The sequence below is a fragment of the Schistocerca nitens genome, chromosome 2, assembly GCF_023898315.1.
Source record: "Schistocerca nitens isolate TAMUIC-IGC-003100 chromosome 2, iqSchNite1.1, whole genome shotgun sequence".
In the NCBI taxonomy this organism is placed as follows: Eukaryota; Metazoa; Arthropoda; class Insecta; order Orthoptera; family Acrididae; genus Schistocerca; species Schistocerca nitens.
In genome coordinates, this window is record NC_064615.1 from 679772862 (window position 1) to 679793792 (window position 20931).

At 39.9% G+C, this 20931-nt stretch overlaps 1 protein-coding gene across 1 annotated transcript in view; it reads left to right on the forward strand.

Annotated features, from left to right (window-relative positions):
• Positions 1–20931, forward strand: part of LOC126236813 (unconventional myosin-XV) — a 498803-nt gene that overhangs the window by 188035 nt on the left and 289837 nt on the right. The window contains exon 32 of the mRNA XM_049946408.1: positions 15656–15742. Coding sequence (XP_049802365.1) covers positions 15656–15742 — 87 coding nt within the window. The remainder of the gene's footprint in view (positions 1–15655; positions 15743–20931) is intronic.

The window sequence follows — 20931 nt, forward strand, 5'->3', positions numbered from 1 at the left end:
TGTAATATTTCACTTAAGATTATGTCTAATTTACTTTTTGTGTCTCTTTCCTCTTTAGAACCTAAACATAGAGGGTGCAGTGTTAACATATTACCCTTGGCATGAATAATTCAAAATTTTCTGAAATTGAAAAGTGCGTTTTTATTCATATTTATCTAGAACAATTTTACTTTTTTGTCAGGAGTGTATCTTGCAGTCAGTTCAACAGCATATACAGAAAAATTATGTGAATTTTTCTATTGAGATCTACATAACTCTTACTGCAGTGCTCAACAACTGATTTTAATCAAAGCATTTCTGCTTCATTAAAAAAAAACTTCCAGTTGGATGGTCTAACACGTTTCCTTCACAGTAATGGTAGAGATCACAGTACCTGTCAGAATTGTGTGGCATTTGTATGGTCATCTAGTTTCATCATTTAGTAAAATTCGTGTCAAGTTACTGAACCTGACAAAGATTTGTCAGCAGTGATGTAGCTCATCGGGCTGCTGGAGAGGAAGCCACAAATCACCAGAAGTAAAGAGTGTGTGGACAGAAGTGTTGAATCATCAAGTTGCATCATCATTAACCAGTACTTGTATTAAAACTTTTATGTGTGCATGTAAGCTTGCATAATTACTTTATATTTTATTGTTCAAGCACTTACATTTCACTTTATTTTCTTTATCTTCACAAATCTTACTGAGCTCTTTCTTTTTCTCTCTCAGTAATTGTGTGTCATCTTTTATCTAATAAGAGACTTCGGACTTTTTCTTTTGGTAATTGGTGGATTCCTCTCACTAGACACCTACAAGGCTGTACATAACACAGCATGAAGTGTACTGATGCTAACTGCACCTTTGGTTGACTCATTTCACACTATGCAATATGTTCTCTGATAATGGTGACAGTGACAAGGATGAAGCTTTACCTTTGTGCTTGCAAAGTTGTTGAATTAATTTCTGAGTATTTCATTTATTTCTCTTGTCATAAATAAAGTAACATTGTAATGAAACAATATACTCTGCTTGTTGCCGATGACTCCTTCACATTTCAACACAGCTGTAAAATATTGTGTTTGATACTTTATTGGTGCTTGACTGTAAGCCTTTTGTAGTACAGCTGTATTGAAACATAGATAGAGAGTAAAGAAAACAAAACCTTGACATTATTGCCTGAATCACAAATAAAGTTCTAAAGCAAGTTAGACCTGTTCCATATGAAGAGCATCAGACTAAAAGTGCTGATGTTTGGCACTCATCCTTGTCATTAAAACTTGTATAGTGTTCAGTTTGTTGTGATACATTGACAAATTTTTTGTGTGGAGTAACTTTTGCTCAGGTTGGTTTCCTTCATGCTTCATGCAACTGATATGCAAATGCTTAGTTTTGGAGATAAATGGTAAGCTATATGGATTACATATGTCTTTCCAAATGGACCTAGGGTAGTTATAATTAATATTGTAAACTAGTTGCATATTATATGTGAGTTCATGACTCAATATCTGTGTAATTCACAAGAATGTACATATCGTAGGTATTTTTAATATTAAATCTTCATTGGTCAGAATTCATCAGATTGATTTGTCAAACAAAGTCAGTAATAATAGCTTGATATTGCTCAAACATCAGGTCTCAGTATGAAAAGACAGTCTAGTTGGTTTATATTTATTGTAAAATTTGATAATTCACATTTGTCTCATGGACAGGGAACATACACTCCTGGAAATTGAAATAAGAACACCGTGAATTCATTGTCCCAGGAAGGGGAAACTTTATTGACACATTCCTGGGGTCAGATACATCACATGATCACACTGACAGAACCACAGGCACATAGACACAGGCAACAGAGCATGCACAATGTCGGCACTAGTACAGTGTATATCCACCTTTCGCAGCAATGCAGGCTGCTATTCTCCCATGGAGACGATCGTAGAGATGCTGGATGTAGTCCTGTGGAACGGCTTGCCATGCCATTTCCACCTGGCGCCTCAGTTGGACCAGCGTTCGTGCTGGACGTGCAGACCGCGTGAGACGACGCTTCATCCAGTCCCAAACATGCTCAATGGGGGACAGATCCGGAGATCTTGCTGGCCACGGTAGTTGACTTACACCTTCTAGAGCACGTTGGGTGGCACGGGATACATGCGGACGTGCATTGTCCTGTTGGAACAGCAAGTTCCCTTGCCGGTCTAGGAATGGTAGAACGATGGGTTCGATGACGGTTTGGATGTACCGTGCACTATTCAGTGTCCCCTCGACGATCACCAGTGGTGTACGGCCAGTGTAGGAGATCGCTCCCCACACCATGATGCCGGGTGTTGGCCCTGTGTGCCTCGGTCGTATGCAGTCCTGATTGTGGCGCTCACCTGCACGGCGCCAAACACGCATACGACCATCATTGGCACCAAGGCAGAAGCGATTCTAATAGCTGAAGACGACACGTCTCCATTCGTCCCTCCATTCATGCCTGTCGCGACACCACTGGAGGCGGGCTGCACGATGTTGGGGCGTGAGCAGAAGACGGCCTAACGGTGTGCGGGACCGTAGCCCAGCTTCATGGAGACGGTTGCGAATGGTCCTCGCCGATACCCCATGAGCAACAGTGTCCCTAATTTGCTGGGAAGTGGCGTGCGTAGGATCCTACGGTCTTGGCGTGCATCCATGCGTCGCTGCGGTCCGGTCCCAGGTCGACGGGCACATGCACCTTCCGCCGACCACTGGCGACAACATCGATGTACTGTGGAGACCTCATGCCCCACGTGTTGAGCAATTCGGCGGTACGTCCACCCGGCCTCCCGCATGCCCACTATACGCCCTCGCTCAAAGTCCGTCAACTGCACATACGGTTCACGTCCACGCTGTCGCGGCATGCTACCAGTGTTAAAGACTGCGATGGAGCTCCGTATGCAACGGCAAACTGGCTGACACTGACGGCGGCGGTGCACAAATGCTGCGCAGCTAGCGCCATTCGACGGCCAACACCGCGGTTCCTGGTGTGTCCGCTGTGCCGTGCGTGTGATCATTGCTTGTACAGCCCTCTCGCAGTGCCCGGAGCAAGTATGGTGGGTCTGACACACCGGTGTCAATGTGTTCTTTTTTCCATTTCCAGGAGTGTATTATTTCTATATGATATTACATTGTACTCTTGCTTCTTTTCCTTCTCTGCCTAGTTACGCAAGTTTTTATTTCTGTTATTTGCAGTGTGTGATATTTTTTCATGCTGTGTTTATAGTTAGGCTAAAGGGACGCGTGTGCCCAACAATGAGAGCAGTGCTATATCATGTTATGATGAAGAACTGAGATGAAACAATTTGTGTACTTAAAGGAAAGCAGAAACAGATTACTAACTACAGTATAACTCTGCTTTTATATTCTCGAAATAAAATGTTTTCCTGCTGTTTACAACATTTTTTAGAAGTTTCTTCTAATCATTTGTGTTCAGAATGGAATCCCCTACCCACTTTTGTATTATCATAATTATTAATTTTCTGCCATTTAAATTTCATGAATGTTAACAGAAAGAAACAAAAAGAAAGTGCAATTGAAGTATTACAATGCTGAAAAGGTGTTGGCTTTCAAGTAGAGTTTACAAACATTAAGCAAGAAATTTTCTTAAGCTTTGGTCTCTGTAGCTAAAAGTAGGAGACTTTAAAAGTTGGAGCAATTCATATCTCTTAAACGGTTTGTCTCCAAACATTGCCAGCCTAACAATATCTGTACTGTATGTAGTGCTGTTCGTAGTTGTATTAAAGGCCCTACTCATGAACCAATTTATCGGTCGACAGACCAATAGACCATGCTTGAGTAGGCTTGTTGACTGAACAGTTTCTGTAGTTGGGTAGTCAGTTGGGTATATCAACTCGCCAGTCGCCGCCCCCCCCCCTTCCACCCAGCCACCACTTATCCCAACAATTTGTGTCATTTACACTGCTGTTGTGCCAACCATTCAACAAAAGTCTGTCTTCTGTCACTGTGTGGTGCAGGAATAAACTGTTCAAATACGGTTTATGAAACTTAAAAAGATTGCAGATGTTTGTGAGACATGTCAGTCAGACGGTGTAGAAATAAGAGATCCAAGAAATGAAGCACTTGTTTCATTTTTTAACGAATCCATAATGGTTTCATGCGGCACACTGAGAAGTGAATGATAGGTTTTATTCCCAGTACTTATAGGAAATGAAATGGAAAATGTATTTCGTTTGTATTTTGGTTTTTAGATTTCATTTCCAATACATATCATAAGTGTAACCTAAAAACTGAAATAAAGACCAGCTAGCGGACTTTCATTCATAAAATATATTTATTTCATTATTAAAAGTTATGGCCATGCCAACTGCTATGTAACAATTTTTTACATTTCTAACAGTTGCTAAGTGCTTTTTCTCTTATGTAACTGTTGGTGTATTTATTACTTTTGGATTAATCTGAACACTGTACTTCCTACTGTGGATAATAGATAGGGAAGTTTCACAGTATGTGGTATGTTGGGGGTGATGATGTGGGTGTCAGACTGAGACAACCACTCAAGCCATTCCTCTTCTTGGTCACAAAACTGCCGTAAAGGTGGTATAGCAGCTGGAGCAGGCGGTGCTTCTTCTGTCGGGCACGCCGCATTGGCCAGTAGTTGCTGCACCGTGTTGAGTAACAAGGATATTTGTTGAGTCTGAAACTGAAACATCTGCATTAGCTGAGTTGCATCTAACACTTGTGGCTGCGGCACCTGAGCAGGGGGCAGGACAGGTGGAGCAGGCATTTTGGAAGACACAAATGCAAAAAAATTTATATGCCACGCAATGGAAATAATGACAAAATCAAAAAATTCTCTGCAATGCCCACCTGAAAACACTGATTAGCAAAAACTGCAAGAAACTGGTAAAGCAAAGCGAATGCTCCTGCAAAGTAAAGAAAACAGAGAATTATGGCGCCGACACAATATACACAAAAAAGTCAGTAGCTGTCAGGCACGGGGATTGTTTCTAACACCTTGTTGCCAGTTTTTGGGTCTTGCCCACACATCGCTAATAGGATGCCTAAGGGATGCAGCGTTATCAGAATGCTGTACAACAATTCAAACAAATAACATTAGTAGTTTTATTTCTATAAAGCAATTGACAATACTTAGCTTTGGAGATACATCAGTGTCACAAGTAGCATGCCAACAGTAATAGTCCTCACTATAGGAAAGTCCAGACAAGTACCTGATAAGGATCACAACTAGTGGTTCTTGTAGCATGCTTTGCAAATATGTTCCACTAATGTCAGTACACTGAGGCAATCTGAGACCCGAGGCCGGCAGGAGCGGCGCTTGTATTCACTTCTTTCAGATGTCATTCCTGGTGTGGCACAGTCCAATTCCCTGCACCATTGGCCGATGTTTTTCCTCACCGCCTTCTCTGGTCTTCCATTCGTCTTCGTTCCAGCGCTTGTGGTTATGCCAGAAATATTACATGATGCACACTACTGTCATTTTTGGCCATTTTTTTTACCTTTTACTTTGAAATGTGGTTCTCAGACTTAAAGGGGGCGTCTTTTATGCTACACACATGAATAAATACACAAAGTTTACATGAACACCATTTGTTTTATTTATTTTGCTTTGCCATGATGTATTTCCAAAGGCACCTGTAAATAATATCACATGTTTCAGGAATAATTTTACACAATAATTGTAAAAATTTACCTGAACTGAATGAAAGGTCTTGAGAGCTTCTCTTCACAGCTTACAGCTCCTCTCATCACAATAATGGTATTCTTTCTCATTGAATGTGGGTTGACAAGCTTTAGCAGTCATAAAAGGCATTTCTCATCCATTCTTAAACAACTGTTCAATTCTAGTTCCTTCAGTAAGTAAGCCATTTTTTTCCCACAAGTATCTCTCTCCTTTTCAGATCTTGTCATTTCTAAAATAGTCAAGGTTTGGCTCTTGATTTTATGTCCTAAGAACCCATTCTTTCTCCAACTTCAAATTGATGTCACCATTTGTAAACAACAAATGAAAAACATATTTTTGTTTTGAAAAAACAAATGGGCCATTAATGAGCTTTTCCAAAGTATATATTTACTTTTTATTTTTAGTCAAACCAAGAAAAAGCTACACTTTTAGTGTGTTTACATATCAAATTAAAACTCAAATCAAGACCTTTAGAAAGACATCAGTTTCACCTTCTATCATCGACAGTTTTGAAGTTGAAGACATTTCTGCTTCATGACAATATCATAAAAATGATCAGTTTTCATTTCTTGAAATTTGAAAAACTAATAATTGTTTGTGCATAAACAAGTATGAAATTCTGTACTTTTCATTTACTCAGTGGGTCTATATAGCAAATGAAGCACGCACAAGAGAGTACAGATGTCTAAAAAATGAGATTGGCGGAAAGTGCAAAATGACTAGGGAGGAATGGCTGGACGACAAATGTAAGCATGGAGAAATGTGAGAAACTACGAGAAAGATAGATACCCACTATAGGAAGACCAAGGAGATCCTTTGGAGAAAAGAGCAGGAGTTGTACAAATATCAAGAGCTTTAATGGCAGGTCCTTTCTGAGCAAAGAAGGGAAAGGTAAAAGATTGTATTAATTTATGGAGAGGCTCTACAATAAAGTTTAAGCCAATATTATAGAAAGTGAAGAAGAAGTAGATGAAGTTGAGATGATACTGTGAGGAGAATCTGACAGAGTGCAGAAAGATCTAAGTCAAAACAAGGCTCATGGAGTAGACGATATTCCTTCAAAATTATTGAAACTATTCCTTGGGATGTGTAAGATATGTGAGACAGGTGAAACACCTTTGGACTTCAAGAACAATGTAATAATACCGACACCAAAGGAAGCAGGTGCTGACACGTGTGAATACTACCGAACTAACAATTTTATAAGTAATGGTTGTAAAATTCTGACACAAGTTATTTACAGAAGAATGGAAAAAACTGGTAGAAGCAGGCCTTGGAAAAGATCAGTTTGGGTTCTACAGAAATGTTTCTGTAGAACCATTCAAGGTTGTACTGACCCTATGATTTATCTTAAAAGATAGGTTAGAGAAAGGCCAACCAACATGTATAGCAATTATAGACTTAGAGAAAACTTTTGACATTGTTGACTGGAACACAGTCCACAAGGTAGCAAGGATAAAATACAGGGAGCGAAATTTTATATACAGCTTGTACAGAAACCAGATTGCAGTTCTAAGAACCAAAGAACATGAAAGAAAAGAATAATTGAGAAGGGAGTGTGACAGTGTTGTAGTGTATGGCCTATGTTATTCAGTCTGTACATTGTGTTAAAGAAAAACAAAGAAAAAGTTAGTGAAGGAATTGAATTAAAGTTCAGATAGAAGAAGTAAAAACTTTGAGGTTTGCCAGTGACATTGTTGGAGATAGGTAGGGTTTGAAAGAGTAGTTGAAAGTAATGGATGCTGTCGGGGGGGGGGGGGGGGGGGGGAGGGGGGGGTGAGATGAGCATAAAAAGTAATAAAACAAGTGTAATGGAATGTAATCAAAATAATTACCGTATTTACTCGAATCTAAGCCGCACTTTTTTTTCCGGTTTTTGTAATCCAAAAAACCGCCTGCGGCTTGGAATCGAGTGCAAAGTAAGCGGAAGTTCTGAAAAATGTTGGTAGGTGTCGCCACAACTAACTTCTGACGTCAAATATATGTCGCGCTGCATAGGTATGCTTTGCAGGCACAAAGATAAATACTGGCGCCAAAACCTCTGCGTCGATAAATAAATTAAAAGGTAGAAGAATGTAAACATTATGCCATGTATTCTTTCGTGTTTGCTGCTATTTCATTTAAATCCTGTCTGCCTTGCCTAATAAACTACGAAACTAGAACAGCAAACGCGGAAGAATATACATATCATGTCATGTTTATATTCGTATTATTCTTAAGCTGAATAGTGATACAGTCAGAAACTAAGCACGGCAACTGACTAGATATTTAAATCTAAGATCACCCTAATTTCTGTGCAGAATGTAATGTACTAAAGAGTCGTCTGCAAAGATTTTCAATCGGAGAAAAATTTTCGCTAATCTCTCGTTCAGAAAACCTTCTATCATACGCAGTCTATTATTTGGTTCTTGGTGATCATTATCAAAGAAAGCAGCAGTTTAAGTAACAACAAATAGCAGACTCGCGCCATTGTTTCGCTTATTAGACAATTCCTCTTCTTTTTTTTTTTTTTTTTAAGCCGCGGTAGCGCGCACAAAAGCAAACCATGCCGCGAGCGGCGACAGGTCGTAAATAATGCATTTTCAGCTTAGAGTGACATAAATACCCATAACAAAGAGAACGGCACTTATCAGATCAAAGCAAAATAAGCAATCAATTCAAACCAGACGAAGCACGCGAAAAAGGAAGGGTACCCGTATAAATACGGACGGAGCGCCTGACACACAGCAATGGCTACCTGGTAAAGCTTAACTGTTAAGCTTACAACTCGAACCAAACTACTGTAGCTGTATCTTCATCCATTCGACCTCAATCGTGTTTCACGTTACAATGGACCAACTGTTTTTCGATTTGGAGGGGCGGTCTAAAACTTTTCTCTCACCTTGAATTTCGAGTCTCAAATTTCAGGAGCGGCTTAGATTCGGGAAAATTTTTTTTCCTTGATTTCGAGTCTCATTTTTCGGGTGCGGCTTAGATTCGAGTGCGGCGTAGATTCGAGTAAATACGGTAGGCAATGTGGAAGGAATTTGTTCAAACTGAATATAAATTTAAATGTTAGGAAGTTTTTCTGAAGGTCTGGAGTGTAGCGTTGTACAGCAGTTAAACAAGGGCAATAAGCAGTTCAGACAGTGAGAACAGAAGACTTTGAAATCTGGTGGTATAGAAGAATGCTGAAGATTAAATGGATAGATGACATGTAATTAATAAGGGGGTGTAACTGTGTGCCAGACTGTGACTCAAAGTTGGGACCTTTGCCTTTCACAGGCAAGTGCACTACTAACTGAGATACTCAAGCACAACACATGACATGTCCTCACAGCTTTGCTTATACCAGTACATTGACTCCTCATCAAGAGATGAGGCACTGGCAGAAGTAAAGCTGGGAGGACAGGTTATGAGTGTGCTTTGGTGGCTCATTTGTTAGAGCACTTGCCTGCAAAAGACAGAGATCCCAATTTTGAGTCTCAGTCCAGCAGACAGTTTTAAACGGCCAGGAAGTTTCATATCAGTGCACACTCCATTGCAGAGTGGAGATTTCATTCTGATAATGAGGAGATACTGAACCGAATTGGAGAGAAAAGAAATATAGGGTACAACTAGACTAAAAGGAGGGGACTAGTTGATATGACACTTGCTGAGGCATCAAGGAATTGTTGATTTGGTATTGGAGTTCAAAGAGTTAGCTAAAAAGTGCAGATGGAAAGCAAGTTGTGACTACAGTTAGCAGTTACAAATGGATATTGGTTGTAGTAATAATTCAGACATGAAGAGGCTTGCATAGGTTAGATCAACATGGAGAACATCATCAAACCAGTCTTCAGACTGAAGACTACAAGAACATCAACAACTACATTGTGGATCCATGCAAGAAATAAAAAATAATAAGTATCCAACACTATGAGGTCCAAACCATTTTATTTGATATGTACTGATCCATTAATAATTTTGCTGCACAGAATCATAGTAGCTCTATCATTTCAAGGAAGATACTCTCCTCAATAAAATGTTATCATTTTTGTTGTACATAACAATCTGGATCCAGCATTTAAATACATCAGCTAATCACATTTAAAGATAAACTGTGTAATTTCTTGTTCCCACTAGCCTGTGTGCAGTTTTTACTCTTGCAGAGAGTGATATTCCTTCATAGTGAGGTACATGAAGTAAGACCTCTATTTAAAAGCTGTAGAAGTCATTCACTCAATATGTGAAACACGCACAATGACTGCAAACACTGAAAAGATGTAAGAACATATGTGGGAGGGTAAATCTCACTCAGATCAGAATCACTTCCCTTCTAAATGTTGTTATATCTGTGGAACAGCTACTGGAATTTCCTTTATATATAAGTACATTTGTTTATTATTTTCAATTTAGCTATACTTTTCCTATCAACTGAAAAATTTTCTTTGTAGTGTACAACACTATTCCACTTCTTGTAGATTATTTGTGCCATGTGATAAGGATGTCTTGCTTCCCTAAGTAATCTGGCCTTGCAAAATGAAATACACAGATTGGATGTTATCTTCTTTCATAATATTCTCACCACATATATATGAAAAAGAACTACATCATGTTGATACATGTACATGTTCTTCTTTTATCTTTTTGCTGAGTGTCTGTAGCTCAGATGAACCAGCTCCTTTTTCGGCAACACTGTATTGTTCTTTCAAAACATCCACAATACTACTTCTGTGTTCGAGGCTTCTGCAGTTCTTTGAGCTACTATTATTATATGCAATGGGATTATGCCATTGTTTCTCATTTTATTGAAACATTACAGCACTGGGAATGCAGATTGATGTGACCACACTAAGCAGCAGAAAATTAATGAATTTCTTTGTAGCAACCACATTTTTCTGTTTTATTTTCACTGCTACCTTCACACACTCTGTTGCATGAAATAATCATGGCACATAGAAACAATGCATGTAATGACAACGAAACAGAGCAATTACATTTTGCCACAGTTCTCTTCATCCAGGGGTAGCAGAGGAATATGACAACAGTTTGCAGAACAGAAGGTATAGCCAAGCATTAATTGTTGCTATGCGAGTTATTCTGCATCCACTTTGTTATTGTGACCTATGTTTTTTTATACATTGTTTAATTCTTACAAGAAGACATATTGTTGGTAACAGTTTATGAATAACACAACATGAACTTCAGCTTTGTTAAACCATTATACATATTATACATAGCCTTTTATATACTGTAAAAATACAGCATATATACTACAAAAGTTTCTGTGTGTTTTAGATTGGGGGACAGAATGTCAGTTCTGTATAAACTGTTGCTGTAACTCTTAGAATTGGTGTCTTAACTTGCTCCTGTTGTATCACATTAGCACAGATATGTACAAATAGCAATGAAAAAGTTTTTCATTGCTTAACTTCATCCAAACACAGTCCTTTGTGCACACATAGCTGCCCAATACCTTGACCAGTGAGGGTATTATGAACATGTACCTCTGAACAAATGCAGGCCACACATTGCTGGGAGTTCACAAAAATCATCCTGTCGGTCTTCAGTTGCAGTTGATATGCGAATGTCATACTTGGACTGCAGAGCAATGGAAATCCGTTGCACAGGGTTGTGAACCACACTTCCTTTTAAATCACATCAGTGATCATAGGAAAATGTGACACACCTTTCAGAAGTATGTTCATTTAGATCATACATTTCGTGATTAATATAGGCAGCTGGTCAAAGAATTATAGCACAGGTGACTTGATATTGTTTATACAGGAAGCGTTAATCTTTTAAAGTACCATTTATTAATAATACTGTTGTTCACTTGCAACACTTTATGGCTGGTAGTGGTACCAATAGACACTACATTTTCAAGAGTACTAGAGGGTCAGAGTAGCACTACTGTAGTCCAGTGAGCATGATGATGAAATTCAGGTGACATACTATCCTTTGGAGTAGTCAAATACCCATCCAATCAAATACATCAGTGATGTCATCAAATGTTAACTAAGAGCAAACACACACAAAGCTCCTTCATTAACCGTTATTAACCGTCTTGGACGAGAGCTTCAGTCTAATATCTCCCCATAATATGGCGGAGAGGAACTCACATTTACTGTCATAATGTGAGAGATCACTACTCTGAATTCTTATTGTGATCTGTCTGTGCCTTCAGCATTCATCATGTGCATGGGTTAAGAACAATATTTTACAGAAGTTATGTGATTTGTGCCTGAATATTTGATGACAGGTACTGCCAACCATATTCTAAAAACCTGATAAATTCATATCATGAATTACAAGTATGTTATGTACTAAATCTGCATTAAATGATTTATAAAGGTCTAACTTATCAGTACATAACTGGCACGCTGCCAAAAAATGACATCCTTCATTTTAATTACTGCTTCACAGCCTGAGCCATATGGACCCTTCCCACCAACACAGATTTTCTGAATTGCGCAGGTGGTAACTTCCCTGCAATACATCCTACGTTCTCAGAATCCTTGTGGCCTCAACCTTTGTTAATCATTGTCCTCACCCATCCAGCCCCTTCCCTGTTCCCAGTCCAGCACTACATAGTCTCATTGCACCACCAGACCGTGTTTTACTTCTTTCCTTTTCCGCTACCCCTCTCCACCTCTCCCCTGCCCTCTGTCTAACCTGCAGCACTTCACCACTGTCTGCCAACCCTACCCTACTATCTCTCCCCCTCGCCCCCCCAGCCTGCTCCTTACCCCCACCCAGTTGCCACTCCCATCATGCACTGGTGCTGCTGCTCACAGTGTGGCTACAGTTACTTGAGACTGCAGTTGTGTGTGTGAGTTGCATTTGTGTGTGTGTGTGTGTGTGTGTATGTTTTCTATTTTTTACCAAGGCCTTACTGGCCAAAAGATTTATTTGTGACAGTCTTTTTGCCGTGCCTATCTGTGACTCAGCATCTCTGCTATTTGCTGAGTAGCAACATTCCTTTTCGTAATATTGTTACATTCCATCCTGGATTTTCCATTGTTTGAAGAAAGAGAGGGAGTGGGAGAGAGAGAGGGGGAGGGGAGTGCAGTTATGAAAAGCATGTATACATTCTGGAATTTTGTAGAATAATATGGTATTCCATGAACCTTGAGTTGCAGATTTTCGGATATGTGTGGACGCTGATTACCTGTGTAGTCAACACTGAACATTCACCTCTGCGGTTGAAAATGTTGAGAATCAAAAGCATGAATTCAAAGACCATTGTGAATCACATAAATATGTGCCAAATAAGATTGTAATAGATGGTTCAGTAGCCACTCTAAAAAATTACCACAGAGGCAAAGAGAATTTCACCACAGATTTAAACAAAGTCAGTAAAAGTAATGAGTGAAAACTTTACAAAGTCTGTTGGAGCGGAAGGAGAGCAATGTAAGAAGTGTTCAGTGAATTATATAGCAGTGTGAAAACATCTAAAAAATGCAAAGATATTTTGATCTTGCAGTTATCAGTTCAGAGTCAGCTATCAATTGCTGACACCAAAATATAGGATAACAAAGACCAAAATACTGAATTCTATCACTTTACTTAATTGGATAGTTAAAATATCTACTCACCAAGCGGTGACAGAACACACACATAAAAGACTGTTGTGATTGGCAAGCTTTCGGAGCCAGTGGCTCCTTCTTCAGGCAGAAGCATGGAAGGGGAAGGAAGAAGGGCGAAGAAAATGGACTGGAGAGGTCCAGGAAAAGAGGTAGATTTCGGGAAAGTCACCCAGAGCTGCGGGTCGGGGAGACTTACCATATGGGATGAGAAGGAAAGACTGATTGTTGGGGACTGCATTGGATGAGATTTGAAAACCCAAGAGCTTAAAAGTGGAAGACAGGGTAACATGCAAGACAGAGATTACTACTAAAACATCGTGTGTGAGTTAATAAGAGTGAAAAGCTACGTGCATTGTACATAAGAGAGATGGGAGGCGAGCGGTGTAAAATATATGGGAAAGAAATGAAAGATGTAGAAAATTAAAATGGAGTGAAGCAAAGAGTAGCTACAGTGAATAAAAGCTGAGACGGAAGAAATTAATGTAAATTAGGGCCAGGTGGGTGCCGAAAACCAAGGACATGTTGTAGTGCTAGTTCCCACCTGCAGAGTTCTGAGAAACTGGTGTTGGGGGACGAATCCAGATGGTACATATGGTGAAACAGGTGCCGAGGTCACGAATGTTATCTTGTAGAGCAAGTTCTGCAACAGGATATTGTGAGTTGCCAGTATACACCCTCTGCCTATGCCCATTCATCCTAATTGGTAATATGGCCATAGTCATGCCGATGTAGAAGGCTGAACAGTGTTTACATAATAGCTGGTATACGACATGCTGTTTGGCAGGTGGCTCTCCTTTTGATAGTATATGTTTTGCCAGTAACAGGGCTATTATAGGTGGTGGTAGGAGGGAGCAGCAGGGACAGTCACAGGGGTAGGAGATGTAGGGTAGGAAGAGGAGTGCAGAAGGAGCATAGGGTCTGATAAGAATATTGTGGTGATTGGGAGGGCAACAGAAAGCTATTCTAGGTGTGGTGGGCAAAATTTCATACAGGATGGTTCTCATTTCAGGGCATGATTTTAGGAAGTTATGGCCCTGTCAAAGTAGATGATTAATGCATTCCAGACCAGGATAATACTGTGTCACCAATGGTGTGCTCTGAAGCTGTTTTGTGGATTGATCAGTAGTATCAGGATTGAATGTGATGGCCCGGGGAATCTGCTTTTTATCTAGGCTTGTGGGGTAATCAAGTGCAGTGAAGGCTGAGGTGAGAATGGTGGTATACTGCTGTAAAGAATCTGAATCCAAACAAATACATTTGCCTCAAATGCCAAGGTTGTATGGGAGGGAACATTTGGTGTGGAAAGAATGGTGACTGTCAAAATGTAAGTACTGTTGTTTGGTAGTAGGTTTAATGTGGACGCAAGTATATAGCTGGCCTTCAGTGAAGGCGAGATCAACGTCAAGGAAAGTGGCATGGGATTTGGGATAGAATTCTATCATTTGGACCTTTCCCTCTGAAGAAGATCTTACTGCACTTCCCCCTTTCGATTGTTGCACAACCCTGCTGCAATTTGTTCATTTGTGAGATCCAGAAGGTAGTAGATAATGGTGTTTGACATGATGCCATGTTCCTTAATGTCTTGAAGACAACTGAAATAGTTTCAAATTGTCAACAGTTGAACAGAATATGAGCTTTTAGAAAATCAGAATAGCTTTATTCCTGGATTGAAGACTTCCTAATGAATAAACCCAGTATTTTTGTAATGATATCATCATCACAGACAAATATATTGTTTATTAACTTGTGGATATATTTTGGAATAAACTCATTACCAAAAACAAGACTTGTCACAGAATGAAAAGTGAGGTCATGGAAATCGCTCTTAGAATGTTATAACTGTAATTACGAAAGGAGATAGTGAAAATTTAAAAAAAAGCCAGATATTTTATCATAGGTTCATTTAGTCTGCATATGAGTGTTACAGAGGTATTTATTCAACCCAAGTGGCAGATTCATGAAGAGAGGTTTTGTGAAACATGGAAAACTTATTGTTGAAATTCTGGGAACACACATTCTGCAAACAAAGTTGCTCAACATAGTTATTTCTCCCATATATACCTTATACAGTGGTCATGCCTGTAAATTCAGAGAAATTTGAGCATATGGGGGTGTAAGCATAGTTGAGCATCATGCATGTTACATGCTTTATTGATCTTCGACCAATGGTTGGAGAAGAGAAATAAATAAATCAGGGTCTCAAGGACAAACTCTGATTTGTTGAATTATTATGTTCTGTTATATAAACAGCATCTTTGTAGTGATGAAAATAGGCATATGTAATCTCATTTTATAAAAAGTGTTGAAATTTTTGCTTTTATTTTATTTTTTTTTAAATTCTGGTTAGCAGCGCAGCCTTTGATGCATAAGTCAATCCAACCTGAGCAAATGTTACCAGAGCTGGCTTGGTGGTAAGCTGAACATATCCCTCTAACATTGCACCTTTCCAGGCCTCTCATCATCTTGTGTCTGGACTGCACCAATTTCCGGCACCTCCGCCGGTACCTGCTTATGATTCTATAGACAGGAGTTCGAAGGTACTTTCAAGCATTTTGCCCCTACCTAGTTGGCATTATAACACAGTGACCAATCGTTCCTGCGAGATGGTGTTGAAGTGAATCTGTTAGCCTCCAGTATGAAGTATTTGTTAGCACAGTGTTTTGTATTTAGTCATTTTTAAACAAAATCTCATTAACCTAATTGGAATCCATTGGATGCCTGTGTCCACAGCAACCATTGAATACTCAAATTTAAAGAAGGATAGTGGTCAATTGTAAAAATCTGTAATTTATTGCACATCTACAATTCAACTATAATATAGTCATCATCAGTGCTAAAATGCAAAAACAGGTAAAATCAGAACAGGTACAAAATGTGTATGTAACACAGTTATAGGAATCCATATAAGTTAGAACACAGGAATAACATACCATCACCAGGAGAGTTACACAGGTACCAACAAGTTGGAGCATTAACTTGTGTCAACTGACACTAGCCTTTACATGGCAGAAACAAAAGTGAGGTCATTGCTTGCAACTAGCACAGATTAGATTAGATTAGATTAGATTAGATTAGATTAGATTAGATTAATACTAGTTCCATGGATCATGAATACGATATTTCGTAATGATGTGGAACGAGTCGAATTTTCCAATACATGACATAATTAGGTTAATTTAACAACATACTTAAGTTAATATAACAACTTTATTTTATTGTGTTTTTTTTGTTTTTCTTTATTTTTTATTTTTATTTTTTTATTTTTATTTTTTTTCCTTAATTTATATCTAAAAATTCCTCTATGGAGTAGAAGGAGTCATTCAGAAATTCTTTTAATTTCTTCTTAAATACTTGTTGGTTATCTGTCAGACTTTTGATACTATTTGGTAAGTGACCAAAGACTTTAGTGCCAGTATAATTCACCTCTTTCTGTGCCAAAGTTAGATTTAATCTTGAATAGTGAAGATCATCCTTTCTCCTAGTATTGTAGTTATGCACACTGCTATTACTTTTGAATTGGGTTTGGTTGTTAATAACAAATTTCATAAGAGAGTATATATACTGAGAAGCTACTGTGAATATCCCTAGATCCTTAAATAAATGTCTGCAGGATGATCTTGGGTGGACTCCAGCTATTATTCTGATTACACACTTTTGTGCAATAAATACTTTTACTCCTCAATGAGCATCATCAAGGACCTGTAGTGCCCTCTATTGGAGTATACATGTAAGAACCTCAATTTGAATTTTTGTTAGAGACCATAACCTTAAAATACGGAGTTTCTGTGCTATGCAAATTACAGAGCAAATATGTAAATGTATAAAAACAAGCAACAGAATTTACATGTAGGCACATTCATAAAGGACATGTTGTGTCTCCTGTGGGATTATATTGATGAAAAATCTGTAGTAAAATAATACATCATAAAATCGTGCAATAAGAGTCTGTGATTACATTTGAGCAAGGTAATAATCTAAAGAGCTTTACATTACAGAACCAAATATTTAAACAAATATTCATTTACACACTTTCATATTTGTGTCGTTGACAAATTTTTAAAACTTAAAAAAAGTTTTTGTTGAATAAGAGTGTACAAATAAGAGTATACAAATAACAGTCAAAAAGTTAATGGGTTTTCGATACCTGATAGAGCTCCACCTCTCTGACAGCATATTATCAAGCCATCTACTAATAGTAAAAACAGAACCATTAAGCCAAATGTAAAATGGACTTCCATTATCATCATGCCAGCTGATGTTAAAACCAGCAAAGTAACTGTCATCTGGAAGACAAGAACAAAACTGAAATAAATACAAACAGTTCACTCATACAATAAATTAACAGTCTGTTGTATAATGGACAGTCAAGATACTATTTCCTACAAAAAGCTGCCAAAAGTGGGTATTTTTTACTAGCACCTACTCATTAAGCAGGTGGTCGCCAGAAGGTCAATAAACCTTCCCTTCTCGGCTCAATGCAGCAACTTCACATGAGACATCTACTCCCAACTACATGGGTGGAAAAATTTGGGTTTACCTGCTCTATCCCTCCTCTTCAGAGCTACATGTTTGCTGAAGCCAACTTTTATTTTACACCTGATCTATCCCACATAACTTACATTGCAATTGGAGCACTGGATTATATACACACCAGACTCATGAAATATATAATTTTTTTTTCTTGTCAACACCATTAGCCAAAATCAGCCCTAAATTAACTGTTGTCAAAAAAAGACATGTGTTTTATAAAGATAGCTGCAATATCCATGCTAAATGTTCCATAATATGGCAGGGAAGTGTAATTTTTTTTATTGTTGTTTTCCAAATTAATGTTCTCACTTCGTACTGTTTTGTTTTTGTCTTCCAAATGATTGTTTCCAGGGTACTTTTTACTGGTTTTAACATCAGTTGATATGATAACAATGTAATTCTGTTTTATGGTTATAATAGAGGGAAACATTCCACGTAGGAAAAATATATCTAAAAACAAAGATGATGTGACTTACCAAATGAAAGTGCTGGCAGGTCGACAGACACACAAACGAACACAAACATACACACAAAATTCAAGCTTTCGCAACAAACTGTTCCTCATCAGGAAAGAGGGAAGGAGAGGGAAAGACGAAAGGATGTGGGTTTTAAGGGAGAGGGTAAGGAGTCATTCCAATCCCGGGAGCGGAAAGACTTACAGGAAGTATCACTTTGCCACGAAGAAAAATGATCCTAATCCTACCCCTAATGATCCAACTCCCCAAGACACTATCCAAATTGAACCCTGCCTGGAACAGTTCCGTCCTCCATCACAGTGGGACCCACCTCCTCTCCCTCAAAATCACCCTCTCCAAACCTTCCAGGAATTTCTGACTTCCAGCCTTGCCTCTCAATCCTTCTTAAAAAGCCTTAATCCCACTCCCAACATCACCACTGCCGAAGCCCAGGCTATCCGTGATCTGAAGGCTGACCGGTCCATCGTCATTCTTCCGGCGGACAAGGGTTCCACGACTGTGGTACTTGATCGTCGGGAGTATGTGGCTGAGGGACTGCGTCAGCTTTCAGACAACACCACATACAAAGTTTGCCAAGGTAATCCCATTCCTGATGTCCAGGCGGAGCTTCAAGGAATCCTCAGAACCTTAGGCCCCCTACAAAACCTTTCACCTGACTCCATCAACCTCCTGACCCCACCGACACCCCGCACCCCTACCTTCTACCTTCTTCCTAAAATTCACAAACCCAATCATCTTGGCCGCCCCATTGTAGCTGGTTACCAAGCCCCCACAGAACGTATCTCTGCCTACGTAGATCAACACCTTCAACCCATTACATGCAGTCTCCCATCCTTCATCAAAGACACCAACCACTTTCTCGAACGCCTGGAATCCTTACCCAATCTGTTACCCCCAGAAACCATCCTTGTAACCATTGATGCCACTTCCTTATACACAAATATCCCGCACGTCCAGGGCCTCGCTGCGATGGAGCACTTCCTTTCACGCCGATCACCTGCCACCCTACCTAAAACCTCTTTCCTCATTACCTTAGCCAGCTTCATCCTGACCCACAACTTCTTCACTTTTGAAGACCAGACATACCAACAATTAAAGGGAACAGCCATGGGTACCAGGATGGCCCCTTCGTACGCCAACCTATTCATGGGTCGCTTAGAGGAAGCCTTCTTGGTTACCCAGGCCTGCCAACCCAAAGTTTGGTACAGATTTATTGATGACATCTTCATGATCTGGACTCACAGTGAAGAAGAACTCCAGAATTTCCTCTCCAACCTCAACTCCTTTGGTTCCATCAGATTCACCTGGTCCTACTCCAAATCCCATGCCACTTTCCTTGATGTTGACCTCCACCTGTCCAATGGCCAGCTTCACACGTCCGTCCACATCAAACCCACCAACAAGCAACAGTACCTCCATTACGACAGCTGCCACCCATTCCACATCAAACGGTCCCTTCCCTACAGCCTAGGTCTTCGTGGCAAACGAATCTGCTCCAGTCCGGAATCCCTGAAGCATTACACCAACAACCTGACAACAGCTTTCGCATCCCGCAACTACCCTCCCGACCTGGTACAGAAGCAAATAACCAAAGCCACTTCCTCATCCTCTCAAACCCAGAACCTCCCACAGAAGAACCACAAAAGTGCCCCACTTGTGACAGGATACTTTCCGGGACTGGATCAGATTCTGAATGTGGCTCTCCAGCAGGGATACGACTTCCTCAAATCCTGCCCTGAAATGAGATCCATCCTTCATGAAATCCTCCCCACTCCACCAAGAGTGTCTTTCCGCCGTCCACCTAACCTTCGTAACCTCTTAGTTCATCCCTATGAAATCCCCAAACCACCTTCCCTACCCTCTGGCTCCTACCCTTGTAACCGCCCCCGGTGTAAAACCTGTCCCATGCACCCTCCCACCACCACCTACTCCAGTCCTGTAACCCGGAGGGTGTACACGATCAAAGGCAGAGCCACGTGTGAAAGCACCCACGTGATCTACCAACTGACCTGCCTACACTGTGATGCATTCTATGTGGGAATGACCAGCAACAAACTGTCCATTCGCATGAATGGACACAGGCAGACAGTGTTTGTTGGTAATGAGGATCACCCTGTGGCTAAACATGCCTTGGTGCACGGCCAGCACATCTTGGCACAGTGTTACACCGTCCGGGTTATCTGGATACTTCCCACCAACACCAACCTATCCAAACTCCGGAGATGGGAACTTGCTCTTCAATATATCCTCTCTTCCCATCACCCACCAGGCCGCAATCTCCGCTAATTTCAAGTTGCCGCCACTCATACCTCACCTGTCATTCAACATCATCTTTGCCTCTTCACTTCCGCCTCGACTGACATCTCTGCCCAAACTTTAAATATGTCTGCTTGTGTCTGTATATGTGTGGATGGATATGTGTGTGTGTGCAAGTGTATACCTGTCCTTTTTTCGCCCTAAGGTAAGTCTTTCCGCTCCCGGGATTGGAATGACTCCTTACCCTCTCCCTTAAAACCCACATCCTTTCGTCTTTCCCTCTCCTTCCCTCTTTCCTGATGAGGCAACAGTTTGTTGCGAAAGCTTGAATTTTGTGTGTATGTTTGTGTTCGTTTGTGTGTCTGTCGACCTGCCAGCACTTTCATTTGGTAAGTCACATCATCTTTGTTTTTAGATATATAATTCTGTTTTATATTTGACATAATGGTTCTGTTTTTACATAT